The sequence below is a fragment of the Triplophysa dalaica genome, chromosome 7 (assembly GCF_015846415.1).
Source record: "Triplophysa dalaica isolate WHDGS20190420 chromosome 7, ASM1584641v1, whole genome shotgun sequence".
NCBI lineage: Eukaryota > Metazoa > Chordata > Actinopteri > Cypriniformes > Nemacheilidae > Triplophysa > Triplophysa dalaica.
The window spans coordinates 14,192,411-14,205,772 of record NC_079548.1 but is presented as its reverse complement, the minus strand read 5'-3'; the positions used below and the strand labels follow the sequence as shown (position 1 = coordinate 14,205,772).

General features: G+C 40.4%; 1 protein-coding gene and 1 long non-coding RNA gene across 4 annotated transcripts in view; one reads left to right on the top strand and one right to left on the bottom strand.

Moving 5' to 3' along the window:
- septin9a (septin 9a) overlaps positions 1 to 13,362 on the top strand; it is a 98,424-nt gene that overhangs the window by 7,521 nt on the left and 77,541 nt on the right. The window contains exons 1-2 of one of the 3 annotated variants that reach the window (XM_056752768.1): positions 413 to 572; positions 12,477 to 13,148. In XM_056752768.1, the coding sequence (XP_056608746.1) occupies positions 551 to 572; positions 12,477 to 13,148 (694 nt within the window). In that variant the 5' untranslated portion in view covers positions 413 to 550. Of the gene's footprint in view, positions 1 to 412; positions 573 to 5,379; positions 5,633 to 12,476; positions 13,149 to 13,362 lie in introns of those variants that run through there. The other 2 variants (XM_056752767.1, XM_056752766.1) reach the window with 2 other exon arrangements.
- LOC130426177 (uncharacterized) lies at positions 6,122 to 11,684 on the bottom strand. Its single transcript, XR_008907160.1, has 3 exons — positions 11,504 to 11,684; positions 6,559 to 6,659; positions 6,122 to 6,199 (listed from the first exon to the last, which is right to left on the bottom strand). It is a non-coding gene; the product is annotated as an uncharacterized LOC130426177 (long non-coding RNA).

The following is a 13,362-nucleotide window of genomic DNA, read 5'->3' as shown; positions in this document are numbered from 1 at the left end:
TTGTTTTCAAGCACACTGGTGTGGTGTTGGTCATCTTCTCAGCCCGTCACTTGTGATCACACAAACACTCGCCAGGAAATCAGAGGGCAGTCCTGGATTCCTCAAGTCACTAAGAGGAGATATTTTAGGAGACACTCGTATCACATGGCCTTGGGTTTCCAGCTTACACACAATGCTTCCTCAGTAACAGAGGACACAGCCAGAAACACTGAGTGAGCAGAAACAAAAAACTAAAGACAACAAAAGAGCAAGAAAGCCCATATGATCAGCACATGGGTATGCTGTAATTCTGCATCAGCTCATTATTACTGCACACGGAAGAAATTTAAGAGGGAGATTGGAGTAGAGCTAAGGAGAGAGAGTGAGAGAGAGAGAGAGAGAGAGAGAGAGAGAGGGAGGGAGAGAGGGAGGTAGGGAGAAGCAAAAGAAGAGCGAGGGAAAGCAAACAAGGAGGAGAAAGCGCTAGTGAGCTGCGAGAGAAAGGGGAAGTCTGAAAAAAAACGGCTGGAGAGAGAGGCTACATGTGGCAGAGGAGGGTGTGCGCTTAGCCATGGAGGGCGACAAAATTGCAGGTAAGAGAGCGGCTAACCGGCACACACTCTTCTCTTTGAAAGATTTTCCACATAAGTTTTGAGATGCTGAAGTATGTAGTCTGGTGTTTTTCACTCATTTATAGAAGAGTAAGCGGCTGGTTTCTAGGGAAGTGCTCCTGTGTTTGTCGCTTCAGCTTGGATCTGGATAACTCGGCGTGTTAAAAGCATCTGTTGAGTTTATGGAATTTTAGAAACCACCATAATATGTGTTTCTTCACAATCATGTTTAAAAATAAATCTCACTCCAATTAGTTTTGAGCTTTAAACAAAAGACAGATTTATGCTGTACTACTTTTGTCCCTGGTGGTGGTGCAGGCTGATGTAAGTTTGTAAGATTTTCCGTTGACAGGGCTGGATTTTCCATAGGCTTTGACTGGGAAAGGGAACCCGCTCATCAGGATGTGACAACAGGCAATAAAGAAAGCTGTGTGTGTGTGAATGAAATGCTCTCAGATGCTGAATCAGTGGTGTGTGGTGTGTATGGGTGTGTATGTAACTCTGAGAGTTACAAAAGCTGCCAGAAAATTACAGCACGGTGCTTTAGCTTTAAATAAATATATGAACATAGGAATATAATAAAGGCCTTTATGTTTGATTTGAGGGGACACACCTGGTGCCCTAAGTGAGAGGCAATGGCCAGATAAATACATGAAGAATGACCCTTATGATCTCCTTGACACTACAGCAGGTTCTGTTCAAGTTAGACATAACTCCAGGCTGGTCTGTAATGGATTTAGCAGGAACTGAGGCAGAGAGACAGAAGAGAGAAGTTTAGACAATAGGAGGGCTCTTACAGCTGATAATGCAGAACTGTAGATGAATACTGTGGTACTGAATGCTTGCTCTTTTATACACCCCAATAGCTACCATGGTACTTTTTGTTAGTAGTGGAGTGCTTGCACAGAGCTGAATGTACAGATTCATTCAACACTCTATTTAGTAGGAAAGACGTGACAGGAAGACTGAGAGATGGAAAACAGGAAGTGGTGAATAAGAGAAATGATGTAAGAATCAAGAACCTCAGTCTCTTTTGGTGTTTATTAAGATCATGGGTTTGATTTCGGGGAAACAGATAAACTGATCAAGAGTTTCCTGAACTGCAAATTGCTTTAAAGGAGAGTGTTTTCCATCTGCATAAATGTCAAATATATGATAATGAAGGTGGCGAAAGCTTTATCTCACAAATCACACAGGTTTACACACAGTCATCTGTCAGATAGAAGACGTCACTGTTTCACACAGTTTTTTTCTATTAGACAGGAAAACAAGACTGCGTTGTTCTGCGTCTTCCGTTCTATTATGTTTGATGAATGGTCATGAAAGCTAACAAAAACAAGATGGATAATAGAAAACAAAGACATTGGTGAGCATTATAAAAAATAAAAGAGTTCAAAGCCATTTGAAAGTCATAGAAGCAATGAACAAGAATGATGCGAACAATCTTGTCTAGTCTTGCATATAGCTGCTGCAACTCTTTTATTTTAGACTCACTTAACATGTTTTGTGACTTTCATGAGTCTCCATGTTAAATAGAACAGCTATGTTTATGACTGGAATCTCACCATCAAATACCTTTTTATTGAGGAAATTACGGGGTACACCTGTATTACATCTAGCATACTTTACAGTATCTAGGATATTTGTGATGGTTTCATTTTACTTTCAGAATGTTCACATTCTTTTTATCTCAACCACATGACTTTTAGGTGATTTTATATATTGCTTCAATTTTAATTAGGGTAAATTTTTTATTTTGGGATTAACAACAGATCGGACATACAAATGCCGTTTCTAATAAAGTTTTTAACAGTAAAAGTGTCATAAAAAGGAAGCACTTTTTTACTGTTCTGTGTGATTTGGCGACTCCTGTGGTCCAAAAAAAAAGGAAAAAAAATCTCTTTAATCGAAATTTACTGTCATCCAAATGCCTCCCAACTATAGAAGGACTATAAAAAGTAGGAATAAACAGATAACGTTTACCAACATCCGAATACAATTTTTAGGTTGCTATTTTCCAAGCACAACACAAGCTTCTTACGAACAACTTCACCTCAAACACATTATGCAAAAAGGCATCATTTAATCTGCTTGTCACAAACTGTCAAAGTACAAATTTCAGGCAGTTACGTCACATGAGGTATCAATCTTTTGTATCGGTGTATCTTTATGAGTATGAGCATGAGCTTGGTATCGGTGCGTCCCTTATAAAAAGAGAAGCATTTAAACTTGATCGTTGTGTACCTAATTTTCTAAGTGGTTTCTGATCTGACCGCATCATGACACATTTACAAAAGTGTAACACATTGGTGGGGAAGTTTAATAAGTTCATGCTCTCAGGCACCTCTGCCACATTACCACCGTATACCTTCATTTTCAACAATCAATTATTTCCAACCCGTGTGACCAATCAGGATCTGAAGTTAAAGCTTCATTTCATAATTCAATGGTTGGATTTAAAATCTGTACAATAACACAGTATGAGCTTTTCCACATACTCTTGTGTTTGGGATACATTGACCAGTGAGACATTTTTGGTCAGCCTGTGTCATGTTTTGCTGGCCCACTGCCACAGACCAGCACAAAGCAGACCAGGAGAGTGCAGATAGCCTGAGATGACAGGCAGTGTGTAAACATGCTTATGGGGGAGTGGAAGGATACTTTACCGGTGCTTTGCACTAAAATGTAGAGGAAGACTGGGAAATTATTAACACAATGCATTTTATCACATACACTAACAGGCCCAACCTAAAAGAATGTGAAAAATAAGTTTTTATTTTCTACAAGCTCAGGATATCTTGTATGCCGCCATTTCACCTTCAGAGTGATCTGTGCTCGCTGTGGTTTGTCAATTTGAAATGAGTTATTGGAGCAGACAGCCTGTTTACAGAAGCCTGTCTCAGGCTGGTACAGATCTTCATGCTCCATTACACAGTCTGTGAGATCTCACCATCTACAGCAAGAATCAAACCAGTTCATTATTTTTCACTTTCTGGATTCAAGAATTAGAGCTAGAATTCAAATTGACATTCTTAAGGTTCCAATTTCACTACATTTTATGTGTTATAGTGACATCTAGTGGTTATAATTTAGTTAAGGATTTTAAACCAATTGCTTCTGATCGTCCTAAATCAGATTGAGTCTGGAGACCTTCATAGAAAGATTTAAAGAAATGAACGCTAAGCAAAATTTTTAAAAGTGTAATGAGCTTAATAACCGCAGCTTTTTATGTCTTAGTTTATATTAGTATTATATTTTACAAAAATTGAAAGTGTTCTTAAACTTTTGAGCGGTAGTGTACTTTCTAGAATATTTAACATTTTTGTTTTGAGTTACTCCATAGTGGATCTCATTAACTGAAGTTTGTATGGCAATACGTGTCAAGCTGCTATGACACAAGATTTTTTGGTGATAGCTTATGAAAAAAATTGAAAATGAAAATGTTTGTCTTTAGATTTTTTATATCCAACATTACTCTTCATAAATGTAGCCATTTATTTATGCTTGGATGAGTTCACTTACTACAGTAATTATCTAACATTGTCTATATGCTCGAATTCATACATAATATATAGACACACACACACATAAATCTTGTCAACTGGTTCTTAAATATTAGTATGATGAACATCACATTTATTTTACTCTTCATATTAGACAGCCAAGTCTTAACTAATTTACAGAATAAGAACTAGCCATTCATTATAACTGCTCAGTATGCATCAGGATGGCATAGGATTCTGCTTTACATGCCCTTTCAGGTTATACACAAACTGTCCGTCTTCCACTTCTCCCCACGTCTGGATTTGTGGTATGTATGTATATGTGCAGTATGTGTTTGGACATCTGTGTACAAGCGCCTGCATGGTGTTTGCATGAGACATGCCTGAAAAGCTGTGAAATATGGTGTATGATTAGTCGGATGCAGCATGAATTTCCTGTTTTTGTAGGCTCTGGTCCATAACACATCAGCCATCATTGCAACATGTAACCCCTTTATCTCCAACATCACAGTCCTGCACTACAGCGTAGGTAGATGTGTCATAGTTTTACAAGAAGAGAACGATTTCCTTCTGGGTAAAGCCAATAAACCAGTCACACAAGATTGTATTAGCAGTTTGCAGATCAAATCCGTAACCAGCTCTTTAACTTTGCAGCTAAATACTAAACCTTTGTTTTTTGACAGTTGTGCGAGTCGTATAACTGTCAGGACTGTCCCAATGAAAGTGTGTTCTGGTGGTTTTAGAAGATGAGGTGTGGGCAGAAACAGAGCTCTGATGTGGTCCGCTATACAGATGAGGTCACTAATTTACGACGCCCTATGGACTCAGCCTCCTCCCCACTTCTATAAGACACACTAGCGGTGACCCGAGGCGGTAGATGTGCTCAGATTCAGGAAACTACTGTGGAAGCCGCAAGCGTAGACGTGCTCTCCTCAGGGATTCTGATGAAATACGTACCGCTGACTAGAACCTCCATTTTGCACATGCACATCTGTACTTTTATTGAAGGGTGTTCACCCACATCAGCACAATCCGAATGAGTTTCAAATAAAAATACTAACATAATCTCTTCTACGATTGCATGAAGTGTCCCGTTTCAGTGAGTGTGTGGGCGTACTGGGGAGTTCACTTGAATAACTGCGTGGTAGAAGCTGACCGATTCAGTTCGAGCAAGAGAGGGTGGAGAGAGGGAACGATTCATTGAGAGAGAGAGAGAGAGAGAGAGAGAGAGAGACAGCACGGGGGTGGGGGTTGTCATCGCTTTCTCATTCTGAGGTCTGGTACGTTCAGAGAGTTGGAGGAAGTGGGAAAAACTAAGTTGGTCCTTTAAGAAAGTCGTGGGCTTGGATCTTGGGACTGCTCCGATCGCCTTTTTTCTATTACCTCCTAATTTGGGATTTGTTTGGGAGCTGGAGAGCACAGAGTCTGTGAGAGCTTTGCCTTGCTGGGAAAGGTTGCATTGATCCTTCAAATTTATCTTCGAAATGTCTGATTCCACTGTAAATGCGCATTTAGAGGGAATTATCTCAGACTTTGAAGGTTTGTGCTTTTTCTTTACACACACTTTGTATAATACTTGTATATGTGTTCTATAGCAAAAGTTTTCCATTTGAAAAGTTTAAGTACCACGCACATCAAATTGATTTGGAAGCAGTATTATATATTTAATGTTGGGTTGTCTGCATTTTTTTGTCTTGATTTCTATAGCTGTGTGTGCTGTGTTTATGTCACACTCATCATGTGGCTGTCTGGCGTGTGTGTTTGTCCTGCACAGTGTGTGCTTTGACTTCATTCTGCGAGCTATACACACTAAGCCATGCATGACAGGAAACGTCCTCGCTGTGATCAAATGAAAGCAATTTTAAACAACAAGTTTGGTCAAAACTCTGACCAAAGCCATGAGCATAACACCTGGCCCTTCTCATTCCTCCTGCTCATCTCTATCACCTCCTACTGCTCAAGCTTCACGTCTCTGTCTTTCATTTTTTCATCGTTGGGCTCCTGGCATTGATTTACTCTGTCATCTTCTCTTTACTATCCTCCCTCTCTGCCTTCCTCTCTCAACACCTCTCATCCAGCTGCAGGAGACCCTCACGCCTCTCCTATCTGTCATGCACACACACGCACCAAACACACAAGACACATTCTCATATGTCTGTTTTTTTCAGTGTCATCGCTGCTTAAATCTTGGAATGCATTTTGTGGCACATATCAAATGGAATAAGGCATGTTAGTGGACAGGAGGCAGAGCATCATGTGTTTGGGCTGGGTGGTCTTCCTCAGTGACCCGGCTTACCCGGAAAAGGGGCTTTAGCTCATCTGTGAGCCTGTGCACCTGGCTGCTTATTCCTTGACATAAACTCGGAGACTGTTCATCTCAGGAGGAGTGTCAAGAGAAGTGAATGGATATGTGTGTGTGTGTGAGGGAGACAAACCGTGTGCTCTGGCTTTGTGCTAAAACTTACAGTTGGAGGGAGGAAATTCCACAGAAACTGCTGAATTCTATGGGTGCCGAAAATGGCGGCTTCGTCAGGCAGTGGAGTCCATTCTTTATGTAGACCTGGACCTGAAAGTAAAAGTGTGTTTTTAAACGTACACTAGTCTAGGATGTCCAGACCATCGACTAAATTAGCAAAAGCGCCAGGAAGTTGTGTAATATGATTCAATTGGATAAGAAGTTTCCAAATTGACAAACTAGCAGTTTTGTTTGCTGCATCAGACGGTCAACAAATGGCGGGTGGCCCTTGGGCGTGTCACCTGAGGCTAAAACGAAATGTACGTATAAGTGTAAACAAACAAAACAAACAGTGCCACTCAATAGTAAACAATAGAGTGTTCAGATGAACAAAAGATCATGTCATGTTTGATTTATACCCAGACAGACCCACTTCTTTATGTGTCTGTGAATAGGCTTTGCTGAATAACAGCATGCTTTGGATGACCTAAATTGGCATTTGGTCGTTTCAGCGACACATGACAAGTATTTCAGATTCCAGGGTTCATTACACTGCAGACAAATCAGACATCAGTATGGAAAAAGCACTCTCATTACGCCGTGACCAAACCACTTTCATGTTGTTGCATGTAAAGCTAAATGTTGCCTCTTTATCCACCATAAAGCGTGGCTATTTGCAGAATTATAGGCAGGACTGACCACACTGTAAACAGAAGTATGTACTTCATACTGTGGTTAGCTGCAGCTTTACCTCGGGGCTGGAAATGCGATGCGTCTCAGCTCAACGTGCACAAGCTCATTAGCTTTAGTTTATGAATCTCTGTTTTTTCTGCTTCACAATGTGCTTTCACTGACTGTTTAATCCTTTTAGTTGAAGAGAAGTGCAAGCCGATAGAACAGTTTTCATGGAATATCAACGATAACAGTCCTTAAAGTGATAGTTCACTCAAAAAAAAGATTCTGTCATCATTTACTCACCATCCAGCACTTCCATTGTATAGACAAAACCACTTATTTGTTCCACCGAAACAAACAAATGACTAGCAATTATAACTGTAAATCTACTGATACTTCCTAAAACATGTGCTATCTGCATGTGTTGTGGTAAGCCGTCACAAGACTTCCAGGCATCTATAACTGAGAGGATATTAAAGGTCCTCATTTATAAAGCATGAATAGGATGGATGCATAAAGATGCCGTACCAATGAGCGCCAAATATCAGCACTTGTTTAACCACAACTAAAGTCGGACGAGACCCTTTGTGCTGCATTGTTTAAAAAATATTCTGCTGTAGTTGCAGTACAGTACAGACAGATGTGTCATATCAGCCCTGGTTTTCATACTTTTTTACACCTCCATACATGTGGATGCATCTGTTGGTGTTTGTTTGTTTGCGTGCTTGTTTATGTGTTAATTCAATGCTGCAGCTGTGTGTACTGTGGAAGGGAGAGAGTCCTGCGTCTCTGTGAGGCCTATTTCCCACCAAAGCCTCAGGCTCCCTGTTCTCAACAGATCAGCAAGGCCAAACATATCATTACAGCTGAATCACACTATCTGTTTGTATGCCGTTGTTTTTGTCTGTATGCACCTCAAACACCTCTTTGGCTGTTTGGGGTTGGGCGGCCTCTTAGGCCTCATTCTGCCTGAGCGGATCTGACTGATAATTACGACAGATTACAGTCAAACCATTATGCTAGTTTTGGGGCTAATTTGAAACAAATAGCAATGAAATTGGGCACTTGTATTGTAATTAACGGGGCTTGCTGAGGCTTGAAGCTTATCCTGCGCTGCTGACGTGAATGGTCGTGAGGGTTGTTGCGGAGAGCTGTGCTGTTACATTTTGATTTGAAATTAAATTAGTTGGCAAATAATAAAACGAGTTAATCATTCTGTGGGTTTGCACTGAAGTCTGAAAGAGGGAACTAACCAAGCCATAACCAAAATATCACAGGGGATGGGCTATTTTGATCTGGGCCAGGATGTATCCACCTTAGCAACTCAGTAAAAATATATTGTATTTATATAAACACATACATATACTGTATATACCTTTATGGAACAAAACATATATGGGAATATACAGGAAAGCATAATGCAATATATTAAATGACACATGTCCAAATATTATAACCAAGTGCTTATATTGATCAATTTAAGAAGCAGAAATTTCTCACGTATTTTTCAATAAGTTGTAATATAGTAAATGTATTATCTAGATCTAGATTTATCTAGATTTTAGGTATATAATCAATTATTTGATATATTGACAGTTAATATATAAGAAAATATATATTCACTGTGTAAGGGTACACACGCCTATGTGAAATTTTTTATCTCTGCACCGATGAAACTCTCATCAGATGTTTCTAGGCACCTCGTCCTGTCAAAAATACACACATGTACTATATATTGTAAGAGATCATGTGTTTGCTTTGGCTGTAGTGTACTATAAAGTGCTGTGACTGTAACACCTCATATAGTGTGTGAGGCTACAGTGATAATGGATACCTGTCTGAAATCGACTTCATGTCTGTCAACGAAAGGGCTTTTTGATGATAGAGCCTAGCGCAGAGAATTCCTGTTGGAGAGCTAAGCATAGTTAATCTGTGTATGCCTCTTGTAAATTCGGGTTAATATTATATAGTGCACAGTTCCAAGCGCAATAACAGTGATACGGTTTTATTGCCTAAGCCAAAGGAAAGAATTCTCTCTTCCTGTTTCAGTCATTTTCCATTAAACCCTTATCCCACCCTAGGGACATTGTGTGTGTGGATGGAGTTTAGTTTGTCTTTGGCTGGCACATACATTTAACACATTGCCCTACATAGTTATGCAATGCACTTGCCACGTGGGTCTGCCTGGGTTTGTCCCTCAGAGTCCATATTAATCCTATGACTTGCTCCCAACAGGAAATTACATCATCAGGACGTGGCTTGAAAAAGAGCACCCCTCTCTGAACATGAGTCATGAGAAAAATGGTCATTCTCTTCTTTGGCTCACGAGAAAAGCGCACCAGTTGAAAACAACTTTATATTATAAGCCCAAATGTACTGTATAAGATATCCAATCATAACACCAGTGGTCTTGATTTAAAGTGTAAAAACCATGACTCCACAGCACAAAAATATTAATCAAATGAATTTCCTCTTTTCCTCATCCAACCGCAAGGGATGTACCATAAAACAGGATCACAAGCTTCCATCTGGTCTTTCAAACTAGGGGCCAAATCAGTTTTCCTGTGTGTTGGAGGAAACTTGATCAGTGTATTGGGATGGACACGTTCTGCTGTGTTAGGATAAGCACGCCACTGACGTTAAAGCATGTGGTAGAAAGAGGTTCATAGACCATCCTATAATATTATCGGTCTTGACAACCATTCAACCTGGACTCCTGATAGATCTGAAATTCTTACCCACTCTTAACATGAGACAACATATACATAAGAGACAATATCATCAAATATATGCTCTAGACCAAGGGTACATGCACAAACATGGGGTTGGACATCAGGTCAAAGCTTGCCTTCAATCAATTGATGAATATTATACATGAATGTCAAAAAATGTCATTTATGCACTACAGTTAGCTTAACATATATCCTGAAGCATACTTATGTTCTGAAGGATTTTAATAAAGTAGTGTTTACCCTAAAACACACAGTACCGGCAGGCATACACTCTCATTTCAGCGTTTCTGTCCCACAGCTGCTTGCATATCTGATCAAAAACAGCTATTGTTTATTTCACATAAATATGACTGCCAATAGGACTTCAAACACTGATGGTCTATGATGAACTATGATCCAGCTGTGATTTGGTTGTTTTGAGGTTTTGTATGAAAGAAAAAGCAATAAAGGCCTTTTGTATCCATTCAGCGTTTATTAACTCCAGAAGCAAAAGGGTCAATTTTGTTGAACTATGAATATGAGACTTGCTACAGAGATATGACACATAAGGTCAGAGTAAGTAGATTACACCGTCTGTTTTGCCTAATGTGTCCTTAGCACCCCTCACACACAACTAAGTTGTGCCAAATCTTTAAAAGAATAGACCAGACTGCTGTTTTAGTCTTGGCTATCTGGACATCGTGTGCTAAAATGAGCAACTTGGAAAATACTTAAGTTCCAAACGTCCAGTGTTTTGCCGGCGCAGAAATTAAGGAAGGTTTTCAACAAACAGCAGTGCCAACTGGCCATGCCATTCTCCACACGAGAGATCTGGGGCTTAATGTTTATACAGACCAACTGGACGAGATACTAAGCAACTGCTCAGAACTAAAGGGCATAACTTCTATAAAGTCTGTTAGCCATTACTATGACTGCTGTGTCTAGTATGATTGTGTGTCTAGAAATTTCCGGGGATTAGAACAGACATATGTACTGACCCACCAAACGCCCCTTTGTTTGTGTGTGTGTGTGTGTGTGTGTGTATTTCTATTGAGCTACACAATGCAGATAATTGAAAAATCTTCTCTCAAGGCTGTCCAGCTCCAGTTTCAGACCCTCAGCAATGTTCGCACTTTCAGCTATGGATGTCTAAGGGAATGCTAAAGCTCATATTTCTTTGTACTGGTTTCAAAGAGCACAAAGTGTGACATTGTTTGAAAAAAAATACTATCATCACTTCAACTCCACCAGTTAAAACGTATCAGTATTACAATCCGCTAGTGAAATAAATTAAGGCTTTTTTTAAGGAAGTTGACATGTCCTGAAAAGCAAACTAATAAAGGCCAAAGAGAAAGGTTTTCCAGTCCAACCACCAAAAATGTTTTATATATATTTTTTGTCCTCATGCACAAAATAATAACAAAGTTGAATTAACACTAAAATAATTTGTACACATGTCAAACGAGCCATATTTTGCCTTATATATTATATGGGTTACAAATACCTGTGCCTTAATGTAGGCCTACTGTAAAAACACCCAGACCATGTATTAAAAATATGGTCACTGACCTGCGACATGTTCTCCGTTGATTGAGGTGCTTTATTTGGTAGGCGGTTGCGCACTCTTCATGCGCTAATAAAATGAGTTGTTTAAAAACTTCGTTTCCCATAAATCTCAGTTCAACTCGTAGCGCTGAAGTAGAGTCAGGTGACCATCGATATCAGGCTGCCATGCTCACGAGACATCTGAAACGCGTCAAGTCAGGTATTTAACGATATAAATCCGAAAATTGTGTATACATACTCTTTATTTTCGTTCATTGTGGATTGATTTATTGATGTGGGCGAAATTCTTTCGACATTTTGCGACAAGGCGACGCTACTTTATTTCCTAACGAACGTGAGCACGGGGTTTTCAGAAGGTCGATGGGGAATTGTCTGGGTGGTCAGTGTAGGTGTGCTTGATTTGAAGTGTCTCTGCACAGACCGCTCGTCGTATGACGTCAAAGTAGCGCGAGAGCGCTCGTAAAGCACACGCTAAAAAGTGTGATCTCGCGGTACTTTAAAGTCATATGCAGGCCGGTCTACGCATCTCCGTCTGGTACATGCCCGTTTCCTTTTACGTCCAATTTTCAGTTCTTTTTTTCGTAGTTAAACCAGCTTATGGAGTGTAAAAAGTAACTTATGTCTTTTTTAAGTTCCAAAACGCACATATATGACGAGAACGTACTAGTTCTCGCTTTATGTGCTCTGCAGTTTAAATTGAACATAGCTTTAACATCATTTGCAGTTTGTACTTTTGTTACTCTCTCAAGATACAAATTCATGTTCTTTCTGTCCATCACACGATTCTTTTTTTTCTTGAATCGTTTTTGTTAGTATGTTTCTCTTTTAATTAAAAAAGGTTATTTTCCTTTGTTGAATTTATGTAACCAACTATACAGCCATAGCATAATCTATTCAGTGAATATTAATTGCACTTCAGAGTAAAACATATTGAGAGTTGCCTGATTTTAATGCAAACATATTTATTTGTTTACAGCACTTAAGAGGTCATTTGAGGTGGAGGAAGATGCATCCACAAACCCATCCCCTCTCTCCCGCAGAACAACCAACCCTCTGCGCTCCTCCACTTCTTCCAGCAGTCGTTTCCATGACATGAGCTCCCGCAACTCTGAGTCCACTTCCAGGCAAGATTCCTCCTCCAACCAACGATCACCAAAGTCCAGCCTCCGCCGCGTGGAGTTATCATCGGGACGTGCTCCAGAGAATGTGTCACGCAGGACAGAGATCTCCATTGATATTTCTTCTAAGCAGGTGGACAGCTCGCCCAGTCCTGGTTTTGCGCGCTTTGGCCTTAAGAGGCCTGAGGTCTCACTCCAAAGTAAAGCCACAGATGTGCCCATTCACAGAAGGGCTGAGGGTAACCACAGCAGATCCCAAGAACCTCCGACACCCCCCAGGAGAGCTGACCCACCTCTGTCTTCATCCAGGTTACCGGAGCTATCCCAGAGGAGAGCGGAACCTCCCAGTCCTCTGGAGATCTCTACTTCATCCAGACGGGCCGAGATGCATATTAACAGACAGCTGGACACACCTTCTCCTGCCAGGGAATCGGAGAACAGCTTCACCTCAGCAGCCAGCATCACTCCCACCTTGAATGAATACAAGACCCCTCCATCGGCGCACGAAAACCCCATAAGGCTGACCGAGAGTAAGTGGACTTCTTCAGTGCTCGCTTGCTGTTTTAAAACTGATCACATGATCTGGATTTGATGTTTACATTCTGTGTTTGGGGTGTCTGGTGAGATCTTTCGTTGGAAGTGAAGTGTACTAAAGCTGTGTTACGAGAGGAAGGGACCAATGAGGATATCTTCTTTTTGAGCACGATTCAGGTTGAAGTGATCACGTCACACTGAATCTAGCGC